Raw genomic sequence first — 23,001 nt, forward strand, 5'->3', positions numbered from 1 at the left:
TGCATAATACATGATGAGAAGGAGAGAGAGCTCTAGACCAGAATCCAGTTGACATTTCCACTGACTTGCTCATTGACCTAAAACAAAAATAATTTCTGAGCTACATTTTCTTGGGCAAAACAAGATTCCTTCCAACCTTGATAGAATGTGTTTTTCTTGGGGGACGCTGCAGAGAGGAAACAAATGAATCCATCAAGTATTGCTTCTATTATATGGCAGTTGAGGAGGCAAACACAGAGGTCCTTGCTCTCCAGGAGTTTATGATCTAATTAGGAAAATAAGGCCTCTTATATTTCCATTTGTACTGGTCTCTATTTTCAACATGGCCAAAAGTGACTCTTCACCTTTACACCTCCCTCTCCCCACCAGTTCCTCTTTCCATCACTTCATCTTTTTTCATTTAATTTTTATATTTTTATTTGTACTTGCATTTAATATTTTTCCAGTTTCATGTAAAGAGAATTTTCAACACTCATTTTTGTAAGATTTTGAGTTCCAAAATTTTCTCCTTTCCTTCTTCCCTCTCCCAGAGAGCAAACAATTCAATACACATGTACAATCATGTTAAACATATTTTAGTCATGTTGTGAAAAAAATCAGAACAAAAGGGAAAACCACAAAAAGAAAAAAAGAAATTTAAGAAAGAGAAAATAGTATACTTCATTCTGCATTAAGACTTCATAGTTCTTTCTCTGGATGCCTATTGCTTCATTTTAAAATATGGTATATGACTTTGATTCTCTCCTCTGACCCTCAACACCCTCTCAATCTCCAAAGGCTGTACATTCTACCTCTGCCATATCTTTTCTCTGTCCCCTTCCCACTGCCAGCCAATCAGGCCCTCATTAGCTTTCCCCTGGATGATTATACTAGCTTCATAATGAGTCTTATAGTAGCCTAAGAGCCTAGATCTAACACTGGAAGGATGTCAGAAACCATCTAATGTCCTCAGATGAAGGGACCAAGGCCAAGAGAAATTAAATGATTTTTCCAAAACACACAAAAAATTATAGCATTTATCTGAAGACACACAGGTAAAGGTGGGATTTAAACCCGTCTGCTGATTCCACTGTATTATCCTACTTTTAGTCTTAACTTTTCTAAATCCAGGCTTCCTTCACACTTCTGACCAACTAACCTTCCTTTAATCATGTCTCCTCAAAAGCTTTCAGTGGGGACAGCTAGTTGGTACAGTGGATAGAGCACTAACCCTGAAATCAGGAGGATCTAAGTTCAAATCTTTCCTCAGACACTTAATACTTCCTAGCTGTCTGATCCTGGGCAAATCACTTAACCTCAATTGCCTCAAAAAAAAAAAAAAAACCTTCAGTGGCTTCCATTTCCTTAGTGAAAAAACTATAAACTCCTGACCATTGGGGCATTCTAGACCTTCCACAATATGGCTCTACCAAACATAAGCAGTCTTGCCAAATACTGTTCACCATGGATGCTAGATATCAGGCTATTGACTTTTCCACCATTTTCCAACCTTAGTCGCTTTTCTATCTCCACTCCTTTATTTATACCATCCCATGTAGTTGGAATGGACCCCCCCCCCCCACTATTTTAAATAAGTTGCCTTCTGGTAAGGCTTAACTCAGATACAACTATCTCCATGAAGGCTTCTCTTATGCCACTAACATCCCTTTATTTTTTTTTACCTGAGGGTAAAAGGGACTCCTTTTCCTCAGTTTCTCAAATTGCTTTGCCCGATATTCTATATTCAGTTCATTCTCCCTATCACATGGGGATTCAAATTCATGTGTTCCCCTCTTCCTGAACTAAAGACCCTCATGAGCAAGAACAGTATTATACTTATCTTTGAACTTTTGTCCAATGTCTTTCATTCAATGGGCATTTAATTAATGTTCATGGAATTGAAGATACATATACTTGAATCCACATCATCTGGTGGTATTCAGAATCTAAACTACAAATTTCTGGGGAGAGAAAAATAGGATGAGCAGAAGGAGACAGAGAAGGGGAAAGAGAAAAGAAATGAAAGGATATATTTGAAAGGATAGAGAATAGAAAGTGGGGGAGAGGATAAGAGAGAGAGAGAGAAGGATAAAGAATGTAGGAAGAAAGAAGACTGGAAAGAGAGAGGGGGGAGAACAGAGAAGATGGGGAAGAGGGGGAAATAAAGGCTAGGGAGAGAGAAGACATGGGGGGAATAGAGAATATAGACAGAGTGGAAGCAGCTAGGTAGCACAGTGGGTAGAGTACCAGTACTAGAAACAGAAGAGCCTGAGTTCAAATCCAGTCTCAGACACTTGACATTAGCTTTGTGACCCTGAGCAAGTCATTTAATGCAATTATCTTAAAAAAATGAACAGAATAGACATTGGAGAAAAGGAGAGAGCAGAGATGGAAGAAAAGAGAGGAGGAAGGGAAGAGATAGAAATCTAGAGAGTGAAGAAGAAGAAGAAAAAGGGAGGGAATAAATTTGGGAGAAAGAAGACAAGAGAATAGAAGATGAGTGAAGCAGCTTCATACAGTGGAAAGATCCATGGATCTAAAGTGAGAATAAGAAAATGAGGGATAAAAGAAAGGCAAGATATTAAAGAAATTGGGATGGGATGAGGAGAGCAGTGGAGGGAAATAAGAAGAAAACAGAAAGAAGAAAGCAGAAGGTGGAATGAAAAAAAAACAGAAAAAGAAATGTCAGAGAATAATAAAGAAACTGTGGGAGAGGAGAGCTTTAGGGGAAAGGGGGAGGAGAGAATCACTGAGGATACAAAAGAGAAGGATGGGATGAAAAAAAAAGCAGAGAATCTTCCCTCACTGGACCATATCTCTCACTGACTTGTTTAATTCTCAGCTGGAGGAGAGGGCAGCTCGATCTGCTGAGTTTGGGAACAGTCTTCAAAACAGCCGAAGTGAGATCGCCGACTTGAACATCCAAATTCAGAAGCTAAGGTCCCAAATCCTCTCCCTCAAAAGCCATGTAAGTAACTTAAATGGGAGATGCATGCACATCTAAACTTCCCCTCCCAGGTTTCTCAACCAGTAAAATTGGACTAGGGTTCATTAGTTGAACCAACTGGGAAAAAAAGCATGTCAAAAGTTCCTGGCCAAAGGTTTAATATTCTTAACCATAAGGTAGTCAACAAGCATTTCTTAATTGGACCTAGACTTGGAAGGGCTAAGTTCAAATCTCATTTAGATCTGTAAAGAATGATAGAGGCCATCTTATCCAAACTCTCTGAGTGAACAACAAAAAAGTCTGTTAGCCTTTAAAGGTCTTAGAGTACATTTCCTCCTCTTATTAGTTGTGGCATTGGATGTGATAATCTCTCTGGTTCTCAACGGGAAAATAAAGAAATAAGCATTTATCAAGCACTCTCTCATGCCACTTAGCTGCTTCTAAATGAGCTTATTCATAACCTTTTCTTGCTTATCCCACAGGGTTGTCATAAATCTCAAATGATAGAAGTGATAGGGATTGAACCTATAATTTCAATGATATAGGGATTACCTAATACAGAAACTCTATCAATGAGGATGAGAATCTCCTTTGTAATTTATAGTCTTAGAAAATTACTTAGCAGCCAAGTGATTTGCCTAGGGTCACACAGTCAGGATGTCAGAGATGGAACTTGCATTCAGATCTTTCTGGTTCCAAAGCCAGGTCTCTATCCATTATAGCACACTGCCTTTCATTGCTCAAGCTCTTTATTTTAGGAATTGTAAAGCACTCTACCATCACATTTAAGCTTCTCTTTATCTCTAATTGATTCTTCCACACCTAAGGGATACCCTACTATCTTTCTACCCAAGTTGTCCAAATTGAGCTGCAATCCCTCTCTCTCTACAATCTCCTCATTTTCCTGGTTGTAGTGTCTGCATCTGGAAGAGAACATCAAGGCAGCAGAGGAACAAGGAGAGTTGGCCTTCCGGGATGCCCGGGCCAAGCTGACCCAGCTGGAGGAAGCCCTGCAGAAAGCCAAGAAGGACATGGCCATCCAGCTGCGGGACTACCAGGAGTTAATGAACGTCAAGCTAGCCCTGGACATTGAGATTGCCACCTACAGAAAGCTGGTGGAAGGAGAGGAGTGCAGGTGAAGAAAGGGAACTGAAGCAAGACCTGATAAGATGGGAAGATCCTGAGAATTACAGGATTTAAAGCTAGGTCATCTAGTAGAACTCCCCTCCCTCATCTTACAGATAGGAAAACAAAGAGGTCACATACTGTAATGGAAAGAACACTTGCTTTTGAATTGGAAGGTCTTTTCTCCTTGTTCTATGTGACTTTGGCAAATCATGTGATCTTTTTAGGCCTCAGTTTCCTCATCTGTAAAATGAGGAAATAAAAATAATACTTGTCCTTCCTATCTCACATGATATGAGATTCAAAGAGATTACATATGCTCCTTGTAAGCAAAAAAAATTCTATAAACATAAGCAATTATTCTTATTAAGCAATTTGACAAAGTTTATGGTTAGTGATTTATCTAGACCTATAAATCAGAACCCTGTTTCCAGCTGAATATTCTATCCACCCTCTGTACACTCTGTCATTTTTTAAAGTACAAAAAAACACTTCTAGCATATGCTATAGAGTGGGAAAATCCCTACGTCCAGGAATTGAAGCCTTAAATGAAATTAGGCAACAGGACAGTAGAAATTAGAAAGCTTACTCGATGGTAGAAGAGACATATTACTTGCCCAGATTAATACAGCACAGTAATAGGAGGAATCCCCATAAATTCTTCCCCCCTCTGTTGGAGTCACCAGAGGAGTTCCCTTCTCCACCTGATCTCCTGCTTTTCTCTCCCCAGAATGGACTCTCCTTCCTCTGCAGTTGTCAGTGCTGTCCAGTCCCGATCCAGACCTGGTGAGTTTATTCATTTTATCTTGTATAGGAGGAAAGGTGGACAGTGGTTGGGATCCCTGGGTTTGAGACCTGATTCCTTTTTTGGAGGGCTCTAAAAACAGCTCCAAACAATTTAACAAACATGTACTATGTGCCAATGGCATGTATGGGGCTGATAGGCACGGGAAAGCTAAAATTAAAAGGAAACTAACCTCAAAAAGTCTATATTCTGCTTGAGAGTCTAGAATCTGCACACAGAGAAATAAATACCAAGTATATTCGAAATAACTTCCAGAGATAAAGAAAACTAATAAATGGAGGGATAGGAGCATTTAGGAGTGTGGGAGCTAAATAAGATGGGGAAGGAGTGCATCCCAGACATGGTACCAGTCCAAAATGGCATCTAAAGTATTAAAAATAACGGCTAATATGTCCATTTGTCTGCAAATAAAACATATAAAGTGAAATAATAGGAAATGCTGAAAAGATAGGTGGACAATCAGATGGGAGTGGGGAAACCTTAAATGCTAAGCTAAAGATTTTGTATTTTGTCTTGGAGGCATAAGATTAGGAGCCATAGAAGATTTTTGAGTAAAGGAGCAAGATAATCAGATGTGCATTTTTAAAATATCCATTTTGCAGTTATGAAGAAGGTAGATTGGAGAGGAAGAATAGATTGGGACGGGACTATGAAATACTACCCATTCACCTCCCATATTTACTTCCATTTCAGTTGTCTCCAAATCAGGAATCTCAAAGAGCCCATCCCGAAGGAGGAAGAACAGAGGTCCAGTGATCAAGATAACAGAGATGTCTGAGAAGCTCATCTCTCAGGAATCTGAGGCTACTCAGTAAGGCAGTTGGCCCCCCCCTCCCCCAGCCCAGCTCGCCATTTCCACAATAACAGGAGTGACTCATGGAAGAAGAGGGAAGCAACAGCCTGCTACAACGTCAACAAGAGATGTCCAGAGGGGGTTAATGATCATTCCACTCTGTTTCTCAACCTCCCGACAGCATCACTCATTTCTGGAATTTCCACCCAGAGGTCAAAGCCATTTGCTTCCTTTCCTGGACATACTAAATGGACTTCAGGATCAATCTTGCCTCTATTCCTTGTCACCTCTAGGACTTCCACTGATTCCTTTCCCCCACATCCAGTTTTTACTTTAGGTTTGGGGATCTGAATGACTGATCTGTCTGGCAGGATCCTCTGTCCTGGACATGTCTCTCAAGTCCCTGCCTCAGGACAGAATGAAATAAGCAAGTCTGCCATTGTTCCCTGGTCTGGTCACCTTCATGTTGTTTGTCCCTCCTCTGGCACCTCCAGGGGATGGGTGGAGGAAAGGAAGCTTGGGTGCCACTGATGAGCCAGATTAGCAGGGAAGATGAAAGCCCACTGCCTTCCTGGCCACCAACCTTTACTTGCTCCCCAAACACTTAACAGTATTAAAAGTAAGCAGGGTGTGGGGATATGTGGGGGAGAAATTAGATGTTTTTCTGGGTGGGATGAGGGAATTAGCCTCAGGGCGCCTGGGGGCTCAGCTTAGGTGCCTACCTGTCCCTCCCTTTTCCTTCTGTCCCTGATAATTTGCTCAAATGTAATCACCCCCAGGAAAGGAACAGTGCGCTGGCCTGTTCCTGAGCTTCCCATCTCCTCATCAGGGAAGTTTAGTTGGAAGTTGCCATTTAGTTGGAAGATAGGGTTAAAGAAGCACCCTTCTCCCAGCTAGTTCCAAGTTCTCATGGATGTTGCTAACACTTAAGCCCTACTTACACGACTAGAGGAAAGTTAACAGAATCTCATCTTAGCTTATTCAGGTGCAGCTACTGTGGAGCCTAGCATGGACCCCGTGTTCAGAGTCCCTGCGCTTTCACACTCAGAATTCCTATTCTTTAACGATGTACTCTACCCAAAAAGGCAAAGTTCTCATTATCTCTAATATAGCCACATTGCCAAGATTGTCCTCTTCCCATCCCCCCAAGAGAGAAGCAGAAATGCCTTGAGCCTCCAATTCTTGGTCATCTATGACTGGATTTGCTGCCCTTTTCCTTCTCCCAGGACTAACATCCTATCCCTTGCCTCTTTGCCTTCCTGCCTTCTTTCTCAGTGGTCCATGATGAAGGTTTAATTAAATCCCTTTGGAGCCCCTGAGAATAGAGAATCTAAGCACAGGTGGGTAAGAATTCTCCTTAGCTACTGTCCTCTACAGCTATGCTACAGCCCCAAAATGAATGTCTTAAAGAGACACAAGAGGAAAAAAAATCAGTATCTAAAATAGGAGTATTCGAGTCTGTGACACTAATAGTTCCTTTCCCCTTTTCCTATCAGATTCCCCCTACTGACCTTTTTTCAGTTTGAAATCTCATCAACAAGGCATCCCCAGCCTTCCTCCAGCTTCTCCCTTACTCTGTCCTCTTCTCTAACCTGTAACTCCATAATGCCTCCAACCCTAGTTTTTTCACTCTTCCCCAAGACCCATTTCTTAAGTGTCTAGACTCTGTACCTTTCTTTGGTCTTTGATCTTTATTACTCCAAGCTGCCAAGCAGAATAGAATGCCATCCATTACCTGCGTCTCAGCTGAGAAATCAAGGGGACACAGGCTTACCCACATCTCTGTCTGGGGAGCTGTCCAACACTTTCCCAGACCCAAACAAAGACTCTAGCTGCTGTTTTTCATGCTATTTATTGGTTTCTAAGGGTGAAACACATCAATAGGATATGCGATACATAGAAATATATGTATTATTTTTTCATAAGTTATATGGCTCTTAACTTATTGCCTCCCTCCCTCTTTCTGCCTACAACATCAATACTCTGGACTGTCTTTGTGGACAGCACTTGTCCTAGCCACTGTACCTCATAGACTGAACTCTCCTAGGACAATACCCCTTCCTCTGCCAGGTGGGGTGAATAAAGTGTGCTGAGCATCATTTAAGGATGGAGACGTGTCAGTTTCTATGTTCCCTCTTATATTAACTAATGGAATAGAGAGACAGTGATAGAGCCAGGACTGGATCTTAGATCTAGCTAATAGAAGCCAGATACCAATAACCAATTGGGAGTAATCCAGGAAATTTTACCTTTGACCCCTGCTCTATTGATTTTCAGTTTTCTAAAAAAATTTGGTCCCTAAGCTCCCCATTTAAAGCACTTGAAGGACAAAAAGAATACCATAAACTTTCCTGTTTCCTAAGGCTATTCGACTCCTTGCATCTGGCTACATGCTGAAGATAAGCCTATGGGACTTGTCTCCCTTATTCCATCACCAACATCACAATTAGATGCATGACTCTAGGATTTATTCCTTCTTTCCCTTTATAGCTCTTGTATCCTCACAATGCACACCACAAGAGAACATTTGCTAGGGTTTATTTAAAAGGAACAAGGGGCAGTGTAGTGCAGTGAATAGTGTTGGATTTGAAGTCTTGCAGATCTGAGTTTAACCTGCCTCTGATGCTTTTAAATTGTCCAATCCAGGTAAATCATTTGAGATAGCTCCCAGCTCTACTAGGGTACTACTACTAGCATACCTCTATATCTATTAACATAATCATAATAGGATGTGATCTGCTTGGTGGAAAGCATTCCCATACTAATGGATCCCAAATCATTTCTGTCTTCAAAGACAGAAAGAGACAAAGGAAAAAAATATATACAAATTCCACTTACTAGGGCCAAGTAAACAAGAAGTGGGAGTGAAAGAAAATCTATATTATCCCAGGACAGATTTGGATCAGATGGGGCCACAACTCTCTCTAAACTGGGAACATCTGGCTGTCTCATAGTCACAGAAAAGAATGATGTTTTCTGCCTGGGACAACCCAATGCTGATTTTGTATTTGCCAATTTGGGATCAAGATCATTGGTTTGATTATCTCTGAGTTCATTGTCATTGAATCACAAAGCCTAATGGGATTGGGGTAGGGAAGTATCCTGTCACTTACCCATCCTTCCTTCCATCATTCCTTCCCCACCACTGATGAAGGCATGCAAGATGCAATATAGTGCGACAGAAAGATTTCATCTGAAATCAGAAGATTTGGACTGAAATCATGGCTTTGTTCTTTCTTACCTGTGTGACCTTAGACAAATCATTTCACTTTACCATGCTGGCTCTCATGTTCCTCTTCAGAAAAGTGAAGGGCTTGGACCAGACAATTATAAATCTCCTTTCCTCTTGTAACAGTCTATGATCCAGGGAAGTACACACATGATGATCGTTCCCACCATTACAAAAGTAGAAAGCCCTATTGAAACATGACTATCCATTTCCGAATCCTCATTTTTTGGAAGTAATAAAAATAAATAGTAAGAACTCAAAACAAAAAAAAAAATGAGGTAGCACTGGTAGCTAAACCCCAGACCATCCTAGACCAACCAGTATTCTAGGAAACCTCCCTTAGTCTTAGATCTAACAATTCCAGAAGGTCTGACAATCTCAAAATTAGAGGAGATTTCAGAGGAGATCTATAGCCCAATGCTTAGCTGAGAGATGCATCCACTCCACAGCCAGTATGCAATTTTCCCACCGAGAGCTAGGGAAGTCATAGGAACTGGCCCCAGTTTCAATCAGACAGTCCTATATGAATATACAATCCTTCTGTATTATTCTAGCCCCATATGTGGCATTGAGTATCCTAAAAGGACAATCTTACCAACTTGATCTATGCTATTATCTCCAACATTTCTATATGAGTTGCCTTGTAAAAATCTATACAAAAAGAATTCCCCAAATTATCACTGCATCTCTCTTTTCCAAATGTTCCTACCTACTGTTAACAGTCAGGTATTGAGCACTTTTAGGTTCCCAGTGCTAATAAATTTAAGTCATAATGTCTGTCCTCAAAGAGTTTCAGATTTTGTTGGGCACTAATAATAATAATTCATATGTTACACCTTTTATAATTTTCAAACATTATTTCATTTGTGCTTAACAATGACCCTCTTCTGTAGGTATGACAGCGGCTATTCCCCTTCACATGGTCACAAAGCAAGGTATCAAGGGTGGGGTTTGAAGCCAAGTCTTCTGGTTCTGAACTCACTGCTCATTCCACTATAACATATATGGGATAATTAGAAAACAAAGCAAAACAGAATACAGGCACATCTTGTTTTGTTGCACTTCATTTTATTGCTCTTTGCAGATAATGAATTTTTTTTTTTTTTACAAATTGAAAGTTTATGGCAATCTTTCATTGAGCAGCCTATTAGTGCCATTTTCCCAACAGCATGTGTTCACATCATGTCTCTGTGTCACATTTTGATAATTTTCACATTTCACATTTCATATTTTCACATTTCATTTCATTAGTATGCTTATTATAGTGACCTGTGATCAGCGATCTTTGTTGTTACTATTGTGATTGTTTTGAAGCACCATGAACCAGGGCCATATATGAATTTAATTGATAAATGTTATGTGTGTTCTGACCGCTCTACCAACTAGTCATTCTCCCTCTTCCTGGGCCTCCCTTTTCCCTGAGACATAGAAATATTGAAATTAAGCCATTTAATAACCTTACAATGGTCTCTAAATGTTGAAGTGAAAGAAAGAGGCAAAGCAAACTTTATTATCATCTTGTATAGAGAAATTGCCACAGCCACCCCAGCCTTCAGCAACCACTATCTGAACAGTCAGAAGCCATCAACTTTGAGGAAAGACCTTCTACCAGCAAAAAGATATTATGACTTACTGAAAATTCAGATGACGATTAGTATTTTTAGCAATAAAATACGTTAATTAAGCTATGTACTGTAGAGGGTCACAGACAGTGGGGAAACTCTGGGTGAAGTATAAGACCCTTCAGCCCAGAGGAAACCTGATAACAATGTCTGGTTCAGATCCCCATCTCCCCTAAGAGCTCTCAGCCTGCCTGAGAAGTCAGGGGGCGGTGATAACCTGTGTTGTGATTGAAGCAGAGTGATACCAGGTGACAAAGAGTGATACCAGGTGGCAAACTATATACAGTAGCAAGTTGTTTATGTGGTCCCACTTGCACAGTATCTACTGGGTGCATGCCCAGTGTTTTTGTTACATATGAAGGTATAAAAAGGGGAAAGTCCTTGGAATAAGTGGACTCCATTTTTCCACTATCCTCAGGAATCCCATCTCATCACTTCTCCACTAAGACGGTATATTTTAATCACCCCAGTGTGAGAGCTCTAGAAAGCATGGTATATTTTGTCTCCCCAACTTGGGGGCTCTAGAAAGCAGGACACAACAATGTATTTTTTTAGACATAATATTATTTCACACTTAGACTTACAGTACAGTATATATAGTATATTATAGTATAAACACATATATACTACATATAAACTTTTATATGTACTAGGTAGCCAAAATTATTGTGTGATTTGCTTTATTGTGGTGATTTGGAATTGGAACCCACAATTATCTCCAAGATATGCCTGTGTAGCCAAGGGCAAAGATTTGTATTGTATAAGAGTCTGGACAAAAAGGATGGGTGAGTGCTTATTGTTATTCTCTGGCTCAAAACTATTACAGAATCTCAGAGTTGGAAAATTCTTCAAAGGCACCTAATCCAACCCCAAACTGAACAAGATTCCCCCATACAACCTTTCTCCTAAAGGGCCATCAACCTTTTTTTGTAAAGTGTGTCACTCTAATGAGCTCTGATCATTACCTGCAGATACAGCCCATCTCACTTTAGGCTATTGCCTTTCATTTGACCCACTCCTAGAACTCAAATGGCCCAGAGGTTAGCCCAGTTTTGTACTGTTTGTACACATTTTTGTTAGACCTAAGTCTTGTCTCCCAACCAGATTGTCACCTCCTGGAGTGCAGGGCTGTCCAAGAGGGCAATGTGAAGAAAGCCTAGGGGAAAGTGGGGCAAGGAAGCCAGGCTTGAAATCCTGGCTGTATCAAGTCATTTTTCTCCATGTATCTGCTACCTCTTCTGTAAAATGGGGATACTATTAGTTGTACTACCTACCTATCTCTTAGACTTGTCCATGAGATCAAATGAGTTAACAAAGCACATTGCAAAGGACTCTACATATATATAAACTACAATATGATTTCTGTTGTATTTTTGACAGTGCCTAGCAAATGCTTCCTGCAAATATACCTTTGCTTCCTTTTCTCCTGTTCTTCTTCCTATATTCATTCATTCATTTAGCATCCACATAGTAAGCAATTTTTCTCTGTCAACATAATCCCTACCTGTCTTTTAAGACCCTTTCAAGAACTTTTTAGGGGTGTTCAACAATAGAATAGTCTGCTTTTTGTGGTAGTGAGCTCCCCATTGCTGGAAGTATATCATTGAATACTGCTTCTTGATGATCTGTCATTCAGCTATATCCGACTTTTCATGACTCCATGGACCATAGCATGCCAATATTGCCCATGGATTTTTCTTGCCAAATATTGGAAGTTTATCATTTCCTTTTCCTGTGTGCCTGATTCAGGTCTTCCTGACTTCAGGTCCCATACTTTATTCATTGATCCATCTGGTTACCTCTGTTTGTTGAATAATAAAAATAATTATTAATAACTAATAATTTATCTAGTCTTTACTATATGCTAAGCCTTGTGCTAAGTAGTTTTCAATTATCTCAACTGATCCTCATTTTACAGATATGGAAACTATGGCAAACAGAGTTAAGTGACTTGCCTAAGGTCACACAACTAGTAAGTGTCTGAGGCAAGATTTGAACTCAAGTCCTCCTGACTCCAGACTTACTCTATCTACTGTGCCACCCAGCAGTTTATATTTATATACATTTGCTATGTACCAGGCCATGTGCTTTCCATTTGACCTTCATTACATTCATTTGATTTTCACAATAAATTTGAAATGTAGTTCTTATCATTAGCTATATTACAAATGGAGAAATTGAGGTCAAATAACTTAATAAGACACACAATTAGTGTCTAAGAAAAGATATGCATTAAATCTTCCTAACTCCAGGCCTGTTGCTTTCTTCACTGTACCACCTAGCTGCCTGAAACAACAATTTCTCCTGTTTCACCCCTGTAGTCTGGAAGAAAAGCATCCAGTATTCCCAAAGAATGTTGCTTTTTTTAATAATAGTCTTTTTTCAAAATGCATACAAATATAGTTTTCAACATTCACCTTTGCAAAATCTTATGTTCCATAGTTTTCTCCCTTCCTCCCTACTTTTCCCTTCCTCTAGACAGCAAATAATCCAATATAGGTTAAACACGTGCAATTTTTTAAATATATTTCCATATTTATCTTGCTGCACAACCAAACTATTTCTACCAAGCTTTGGTAGTCTGATGATTTGCCTTGTACACTCCACAGATGCTAAATTAAAAGTAATAACTTAGAAGTGGAGCCTCCTCTCTTTGAGAAATTACTGGATTAAAAAAAATTGCAAAGTCTTACTCAATTGCTCTTTCCGAATCAACTTTTAAATACTGCTTATCAATTACCAGCATCTTCTGTCATTATGGAATGACTTGCCATATGAGATCCCAAAACTGTTGTTTATCTTGCACTAGTTACATTTCAGGGTGGATGCTTCCTGGTTACAAAGAGGGAGACACCTTCCCCTGCTGCCTCTTATCTCTCATCCCAGACTTGTCTGGCTCATTCGAATCCTCCCTAATAAATCCTGGATTTAGGCTCTCATATATTTTGCTTTGAGAACCTATAGTGGAACCCAGAATAGATTCAGAATCTAATTTTTTTATTTCTGGCCCCCTTCCTTCACAGGGCAGTTAGGTGGCATAGTAGATAGAGCACTAGATATGGGGTCAGGAAGACTCATCTTCCTGAGTTCAAATCCGGCCTCAGACTCTTACTGGCTATATGATCTTCAGCAAGGCACTTAATGCTGTTTGCCTCGTCTTCCTCATATGTAAAATGAGCTTGAGAAGGAAATGACAAACCACTCTGATATCTTTGCCAAGAAAGCCCTAAATGGGGTCACAAAGAGTTGGACATGACTGAAAAACTACTGAGCAGCAACACCCTCTCCCTCAGCCTAGAGCTCTCATGGTATGGTCCCTGCCGAGGTCCTAGCTTTCTGAGGAGTGCCTTTTTTTAAATCCTCTCGGCTTAATAAAAATAACACAGCTTTCTAAAGCAATTAAAGGTTCACAAAGTTCTTGGATCACAGAATCCCTATGAGTCAGGGAGTACAAATAATAATATCCCCATTATACAAGTGAGAATAAAAATTAATTATTTGATTGATTTATACAAATATTTCTTTTCTCTCCCTCCTGCTGCCCATCCCATAATTGAACAAAAAGAATGAAAAAGAAAACTCTCATAATTAACATGTGCAGTCCCACAAAACATATTGCACATAAGCCATGTCCAAAAGTGTATGCCCTTTGCCTCACCTTACCCCCTCCTTCCCAGTGAGTGCAGGAAGAGCTTCATTCTGCATTTTAAATTCCTCCCCTCTCTGGCAAGAGATACATGCTACTTCTTTAATGCTCTGGACTTTCTGTACTCATCAGAGTTCTCAAGTTTTTCAACATTATTTTTCTTTATAATGTTATCATCAAAATCATCCTTCTGGTTCTACTTACTTCTCTCAGTAATGGAGGAGAAAATTGAGACCCAGTTGTTATTGTTCCATCATTTTTAATGTGTCCCACTCTCTTTTTAATGTGTCCCACTCTCTTACCCCCTTTGGGATTTTCATGGCAAAAATGGAGTGGTTTGCCATTTCTATCTCCAGATCTTTTTATAGATGAAGAAACTGAGGCAGGCAGGGTTAAGGGACTTGCATAGGGTTACACAGCTACTATGTATCTAAGGTTAGATTCAAACTCAGGAAGATGAATCTTCCTGACTCCAGACTTTGCACTGTACACATTGTAACACTTAACTATCTACCAAGAATTCAGAGAGACTAAGTAATTTTCCCATGGTCACACAGTAAATAAATATCAGATGAACTCAGGTCACTTGGCCCTGAGTCTATGACTCTTTCCTTCCCTGCCTCTTCTTCTTAAAAAGGAAAAGAAAATTTTTTTCCTGACTTTTTAATCCTCTGCTGGCGCCCCAAACATTTGCCTTGGGACTCTTTCCCTTTCCCCTTCCCCTTCCCTTGTGGATGGGAAGGTTTCCCATTTCCTCTACCGCAGGAGTGGATGGCTTGTGGTATGCATTCCATAGTGACAGGCAGATGTGTGTTAGCAATAAGCCTTAAGAGAAACTATGACATCATCGAGATTTGTCTTTGGCTCTCCCTCTCTGGCGCCTGCCCTGAGTCAATCCCTGGATTATGGTACAGTTTAGATTAATAAGAGTTGACATTCTTATAGCACTTTTATGACTTGCAAAGTCTTTCAGGCATTATCTCATTTGATTCTCAAAACAACCTGGTGAGAGAGGTGCCATTCTTATGCCCATTTTACAGGTGAGGAAACTGAGAATTAGAGAGGTAAAATTATTTATGCAGGATCACACAGCTAAATAAGTATTTTGGGAGGGATTTCAATACTAATATTACCAACTCCAAATCCAGCACTCTAGTTCCTATTCCATGTTTCCTCTGTGACTTAAGAATTCAAAAGAGAGATAGTGCTTAGGCTCAAGAAACTCAACTAAGTAAAATTTATGTATATGAAAACAACAGCATGTGTGCGATTCTGTGACACAGTTATCCTGGGTCTCTCATCCCAACCTTGGATAGAACCCAGCACATATGATGTCTAGCCAGAAGCTGGCCAGCTAAACCTAGGACTTCAGACTAACTGTAAGCAACACCAATCAAACTCTCCTCCATCTCCCATCCTAATACATAGAAAGAGAAAGAGAGAGAAAAAGGGTTTTATAATATATATTATTAATGGTAATTAATAATATATTTGATATATAATATAATAATGTAATAGAGCACAAGAAACTTTAGGAATGTCTCAGTCTAGAGTAAGATAACCTAATGAACTGCAAAAGGACCAATCATAAAAGAATGCTCAGTAATATGTGGACAAATTCTTATTTAACTCCTTTTTTTCTATACTCCTTTCCAAAAACCCATGCATGAATTGTTATTATTCCTTTTTCAATGTTAATGATAGATTCCCAGTTACTCTGACTGTTTCTGTCCATTGGCTCCTCCCTTGAGTTTGAGGGAAAAGGCCAAATCTAATTGCCCTGCTAATAACATTGATATTGATGTTGACTACTAAGAGATAACCAAAGGGTTAACAGATAATAATAATTATTATTATAGCTCTGTTGGTGACATTGTGAACTGGTCCAGCCATTCTGGAGAAAAATTTGGAACTCTGCCCAAAGAATTATAAAACTGTGCATACAGTTTGACCCAGAAATACCACTATTAGATCTGTATCCCAAAAAGAGCAAAGACAAAGAAAAAAGACTTGTTATGTACAAAAATATTTATAGCAGCTCTTTCTGTGGTAGCAAAGAATTGGAAATTAAGGTCATGCCCATCAATTGGGGAATAGCTGAACAAGTTGTAGCATATGATTGTGTGGCATATAAATACATATAAATAGCTATAAGAAATGATGAGGGGAATAATTTCAGAAAAACCAGGGAAGATTTATATGAACTGATATAAAGTAAAGTGAACAAAACCAGAATATTATTGTACACAGTAAGAGTAATATTGTAACGATGACCAACTGGGAAATATTTGGCTAATCTGATGAATATAATAATCCAAGACAATTCCAAATACTCATGATGAGAAATGCTGTCCACCTCCAGAGAGAAAACTGATGAATTCTGCATGCAGATTGAAGCATATTTTTTTCACTTTCTATATTTTTCTTGCTTTCTTTTTTTAAAGCTTGGGTTAATGTGGAAATTGGCTTTGTATGACTTCTCAATGGGTGGTAAAAAGACTAGAGTAAGAAAGGGAATTAGGAATTCAAAATTTAAAAAAAAATAATATAGCTCCTATTTCCGTAGCACTTTAAGGTTGACAAATTGCTTTCCCCAGAAATCTGTGAGGTGGGTAGTGTGTTACTGATTCCATTTAAGAGACAAGCAAACTGAAGCTTAAGGAGGATAAGTATCATCCCATGGCTAGTTAGAAATGAGAGTCACATTTCATGACTTCAAATCCAGTGTTCTTTCCATTCCAGCAGCCTAACATGAAACCTCCCCCAAGAGCTTTTGAATTTTAGTGAGGGACCTTTGAAAAGTACCTTTCCTTGGGAGAAACATCTTCCTTCTATGACCCCAATCTCTGTGGGTGAAGGAAGACCCTCAAAACAGTTGTCACGTCCTGTTCTACAAATATTTATTCATTTATTCAAAAACATTTTTGAACAGTGAGGTAAAATTACTGAACTTTGAGTAACAGATTTGATTCCAATGCACATTAGCCTTATGGCCCTGGATAAGGATTTCTGAACCTTAGTTTCTTCAACAAAATGAGAAAGATAATTTTCTTCTTAGTCTGCTATCCTCCCACTCCATTGCCCAGTCCTGGTATGGAGGTAGCCTGGGGAAGTTACAAAAGCTATGTCACTAAGTCAAGGCCATTCCAATAAACTTGTGATGGAAAGCGCCATCTGCATCCAGAGAGAAAACTATGGAGATCAAAGCATAGTATTTTCACCTTTTGTTGTTGTTGTTTTTTCTTTCTTGTGTTTTTTTCACTTTTGATCCCATTTTTTCATGTAGTATGATAAATATGGAAAAATATTTAGAGAAGAATTGCACATGATTAAGCTAGATCAGATTGCTTGCGATCTAGGGGAGGGAGGAAGGCCAGGAGAAGGAGAAAATTTTGAAATACAAGGTTTTGCAAAGGTGAATATTCAAAACTATCTTTGGAAAAATAAAATACTATTTTTAAAAGCCAATTTTAAATTTTAAATTAAAATTAAAAATTAAAAAGCTATCCAGTGGAGGGCAAACTCTGGGGGATCCTCAGAGACTAAAAAATAAAACTCTGAGAAGAGATCAGATCATCATAGGATTGTTAGAAAGGTCATGGACCTGAAGTCAGAGATCCTCAATACAAATCAAGAATGTTAAGTAATTCACTTAATCTCTATGGTCCTCCTTTTCCCCATTTGTCGGTTGGTTTCCCTGTCTCCAGTCTCTCCACGCTGTGGTTCATGTTCCGCTCTGTTGTTAAAGCACAAGTCTGACCATGTCTCCTCAATTAATTCTAGAGACTCCCTATCACATCTAGGATCAAATATAAAACTCTGTGTTTGGCATTTGAAGCTTTTCACAACTTGGGTCCCTTCTACTTTTCCAGTCTCATACATTGCTCACCTGCACATATTCTAATATCCAGTGCTATTGGTCTTCCTGCCAATCCTCAAGCAAGACACTCCCATTTCCCAAGTCCAGACATTTTCACTGGCCTTACTCCACACACAGAATTCCTTGCCTCCTTATCTCTGGTTCTTGACTTCCCTCTCTTTCTTCAGGTCTCAGCTAAAATTCTACTTTCTACAAGAAACCTTTCCCTATTCGCCTTAATTTTTGCACTTTCCCTTTGGGATTATCTTGAATCTATTATGTATAACTTGTTTATACACAATGGTTTATGTCCAGAGCCTCTCTATCGCTTCTAAAATCAAATATCAAATCCTGTGTTTGGCATTCAAAGCCTCTCACAATCTGCCCTCCTCCTATTTTTCTATTAGAATCTGATCTCCTGGAAAACAAGGATTATCATTTGCTCAACTTTGGATCCTCAGAACATAGCACAATGCCTGGCACATAGTAAGGGCTTAATAAATATTTATGGATTACCTGACTGATCTATAAAAATAAGGAGATCAGACTTTTTGATCTTTGAAGTCCTTTCATCTCTGACTCTCTGCTCCTTTATTAATATATATGTGTCACCTGGAGATCAGACTAACTAAATTTGAAAAGGTTCATCTCTATACTGGCTGTAAAATGATGCATTTCTCAGCCAAAACAACTCATGGAGACTTGCTTAATTAGAGAAGGATTGTAATCTATATCAGTAAAAGGAAGGTAGATGCAGATGCAATCTTAGATCCTTAGGTAGCAAACCAAATACTAGTATTATAGTGTGAGGTCTTGTTGGTTAACTGTTGTTTCTTGTTCTCAAAGAGGACTTAAATGTCATCATTGTGTTGGAATCAAGTTACAGTGTGTCCAACCATGGCTAATCAGACCAGTACAATCTTAGCAAGTTCTACTACAGGTCGGTCACAAATAGTCCATGTGAACATTTGGAACAGATTCTCTAAATTTGTAATCTATTATTATAACTCTTTGTAATGCACTGAGCACCCAGAGTCCTTTGCTCTTCGAAAATCAAAATGCATTTCCTTTCAGATTATCCATCTCCTATTTCCTATCCTTCTTTGGGGAGCAAGTCACTCACATATCCCTATACCAAGAGTTCTTAACTGGGACCCCAGGAAACTCTTGAACAAAAATGTACATCATTATTTTTGCTAACTTTTGGTTTCCTTTGTCATTTTACATGTTTTATATATTTAAAATAATTAGGACAAGAGGACTATAGGCTTTATCAGACTGACAAAGGGATCATGACACAAGGGAAAAGGCATTTACTAAGTGCCTGCTGTATGCCAAGCTCTTTGCACACATTAAATTTGATCCTTGTAACAATCCTGGAAAGTAGATGCTATTATGAGTTTTATTTTACAGTTGAGGAAACTGAGGCTGATAGGAATTAAGGGTCACACAACTAATAAGCGTCTGAGACCAGATTTAAACTCAGATATTTCTGATTTTATACTGACTCTATCCATTGTGTCTCGTCATCATCATCATCACTATACAATTAACATTTATACAGCACTTAGTATGTGCCATGCATTGTGCTAAGTACTTTACAGTTTTTTTATTTCATTTTATCCTGACAGCAACCCTAGGAGGTAGATGCTATTATTATTACCACTGTAGAAATAAGGAAACTGAGTCAAACAGATAAGTGACTTGCCCAAGGTGATACAGCTAGTAAGTTTCTGAAGCTGCCTTTGAACTCAGATGTTCCAGCGCTCTGTACCACCTAAGAATCCCTGTGCTGTAACAAAAGTGTACCAGTCATCAAATGTCTGCTCAAAATTTAAGGACACAGAGTGTCAAAGTATCATTTCTTTGGAGAAACTGTCAATTAACTCAAGCATCAATACACACACTCCCTTCCTCCTTGGCTCATAAATTTATTCTTAGTACTGAGAAGGAGGATATAAAGAAAAACTTCCTAATAATTATAGCTGACCCAGCGTAGGATGAACTAGCACATAGTAAGTACCCTACTTCTGGACATCTTTGAATAGAGGTCAGATGTCAACTTTGGGGTAGATCTTTAAAACACAGCTCTCCAAAAATGCATGATACACTTTTACATTTTATCCACATTACTAACATTTTCTGAATGTTAATTGTCTTAAGTCCAGACAATTGACAAAGCAATAAATTAAGTTCTAATTTGTAGCATTTACTGATTCCCAAGGTGTAAAAATGTTCATGCTGAAAATTTAACAATTGGCTCTGGCAAGCCAACATTATTGGTGGGCAATATGCTATTCAATAGAAGGAGTCCATATTTCAGATAATGTTGAATTGGAGCTCTTGAAGCTGAAGAGTGTGAATATGATAGAAAAGATAACTAACACCTTTGAAAAGGTAGAGAGTGACAGGGGAGAAGCAGTAGATGATTTAAAAAAAAAAAAAAAACCACTAACCAAATGTTTCTAACTGTTGAAAAAGAAAAAGCTGCATTATCCTAAGCAAGTCACTTAAGTTCTGTCTGCCTCTGTTTTCTCAATTGTAAAATGAGGATCATAAAAGTAAAGATGCAAAGATCATAAAAAAAGATGCATAAGGATCATAAAAGTAAAAATGCAAAGATCAAGTGTAATATGTGCAAAGAGCTTGACACACAGTAGGAACTTAAATTTCTTTCCCCTCCTGTCATGGCCCTCTTTGGCTATCTGATGAAGCCTATTGACTCATTCTCGTAATCATTTTTAAATACATAAAATAAAACACACAGGATTACAAAGGAAGCTAAAAGTTAGTGAAAATAATGATGTACATTTTTGCCCAAGAGTTTATGGATTCCCTGAAAGTGTTTAGTGAGTATCTACTGTGCTAATTAAGCACTGTGGAGGGAATACAATAGGATCATAAGGTGGCACCTGCCTTCAAGAAGCTGTAGTCTGGCAAAGAGTGTGCAGGAACCTCTCCTGTCCCTACTATGGGGAGCCCTTTCTCATCATCATCCCCTATCCTATCTTTACTCTTCCCCCTTCCCCTCCTTTCCAAATAGCACAAGGAAGGCCCCCTCCAATGTCCTCAATTAGGGGTCATTTAGCCTCTGTTTGCATACATTCAGGAACAAAAGAATCTTTCTTTTTCTTCTTCTTTTTTCTTCTTTTTCTCCTTCCTTTTTTCTCTTCTTTCTTTCTTTTCTTCTTTTCCTTTCTTCCTTCTTTTTTTCTTTTCTTCTTCTTTTTTCTTCTTTTTTCTCCTACTTCTTTCTTGTTCTTCTTTCTCCCCCTCCTTCTCCTTTCTTCATCTCCTTCTCTCTCCTTTTCTCTCCTCTCTTCCAATCCCTCCTGTCTTTTGAGCCTGTCTCACCCAGGCTGGAAGTGCAGCATAAGCTTGACCCTACTGATTCACTCCATTTCTGGAGCAAGCCAGTTTGCCTTTCTTAGGCAGCCTGGTCACTTCCTCTTCCACCCACCTCAATTCCCCTTGGTCTCAAAATTATTATTATTGTTGTTGTTGTTGTTGTTACCAGACATCCTACAGTAGCTCAGAACCCCCAAATTCAAGTGATCCAGTAGATTTAGCACCCCTTAGTAACTAGCAGGGATTACAGACATGCATTACCATGCCATCCACCCCTTTTTATTGTTCAATAATTTCAGTTTTGTCCAACTCTTTGTGACTCCATTTGAGGGTTTTATTGGCAAAGATACTGGAGTGGTTTGCTGTTTCCTTCTCCAGGTTATTTTATAGATTAAAAAAAAAACTAAGGCAAACAGCATTAAGGTATTTGCCTAGACTCATACAGCTAGTAAGTATCTATGGTTGGATTTGAACTCAAGTCAGGAAGAGGCCAGCCAAGCTGAGCTGTCTATCCACTACACCACCTAGCTGCTACCCAGGTTTTCCTAACTCAGAAGTCAGCTCTCTAGCCTTTGCCTCTAGACTTTCAGGAAACTAGAAAAGACAGGAAGCATCAGTCTTGGTACTGTTTTGTAGGGCATGAGGAGTGAAAAGGAGCAAGGAGTATGAAGGCAAATAAGAGAAAACAGGGGAAGAGATCTTCTTCCCTTCTCCCCTCTGTCCCAGGCAGACCAACTGGGTCACATTCCATCGTGAGAAGGTCATTCTCTGGGCAGTATCCCTGTGATTCAGCCTGTCTGCCTTACTGCCTCTCATCCTTTCTTCAGACTGCAACTAGCAGCCCAAGAGTTCCTAGGATCACTAGGAAGCATTGTACTAGGATAGGAGTTCAGATTGATGGAAAGGGGCAGATGGAATAAAAAGAGAAGGGAGTCAACCTTAAAAATCATAGGTTCAGAAGATTTGTAGTTGTAAAAGACTTGAGATTACACATTTTAGAGAGAAAAAATGAGAAGCCCAGAGAGAATAAAAACCATTTCTAAAATGAGACAGGAAGAAGTGAGTAGCAGCAGCAGTAGTAGATTTGAACCCATCTTCTCATGGTAAAACCAAAGCATCAATAGGCACATAAGTAGGATTATAAGAGCAAACATTTAAAGATGGAAGAAAATGTAGGAATTATTTAGGCCAGACCCCTCACTTTACATGAATAAAAACAAGGGTTAGTGGTAAACATAGTACATGTTTAACAAGAAGGTTTCCAGAAAAGAAAAGAGGGAGGGAGAAAAAAGGAAGCATGACACACTTTTAACCCTAACATTCATTATTAACATTTTCTCTGTCACCTTTTCCAGTCTCTAGCAATCAACAAAACAATAAATTAAGCCCTGATTTATAGCATTTGCCGACGTGTATATGCTCACGCTGAAAATTTAACAGTAGGTCTTTCGAGCAGGTTTGAGCTGGCTCCAGCATAACTCCAGGTCATAACACAGGCTAGCAGGTTTTAGTGTTGTAAGAAAACCAATTAAGTGAGACTCTAGTTCAGGGTTTCTTCACCTCAGGTAAGGGGACTGTGGAGAGATTTCAGAGGTTCTATGAACTTGGATGAGGGGGAAAAAACCTTTCAACTTTAACCAACCTCTAA

The 23,001-nt window shown here is 39.1% G+C and overlaps 1 protein-coding gene across 1 annotated transcript in view; it reads left to right on the forward strand.

Moving 5' to 3' along the window:
- KRT80 (keratin 80) overlaps positions 1-7,758 on the forward strand; it is a 34,364-nt gene extending 26,606 nt beyond the window's left edge. The window contains exons 7-10 of the mRNA XM_052000144.1: positions 2,822-2,947; positions 3,841-4,061; positions 4,782-4,837; positions 5,550-7,758. Coding sequence (XP_051856104.1) covers positions 2,822-2,947; positions 3,841-4,061; positions 4,782-4,837; positions 5,550-5,671 — 525 coding nt within the window. The 3' untranslated portion in view covers positions 5,672-7,758. The remainder of the gene's footprint in view (positions 1-2,821; positions 2,948-3,840; positions 4,062-4,781; positions 4,838-5,549) is intronic.
- The last annotated feature ends 15,243 nt before the right edge of the window (positions 7,759-23,001 follow it).

The sequence above is a fragment of the Antechinus flavipes genome, chromosome 5 (assembly GCF_016432865.1).
Source record: "Antechinus flavipes isolate AdamAnt ecotype Samford, QLD, Australia chromosome 5, AdamAnt_v2, whole genome shotgun sequence".
In the NCBI taxonomy this organism is placed as follows: Eukaryota; Metazoa; Chordata; class Mammalia; order Dasyuromorphia; family Dasyuridae; genus Antechinus; species Antechinus flavipes.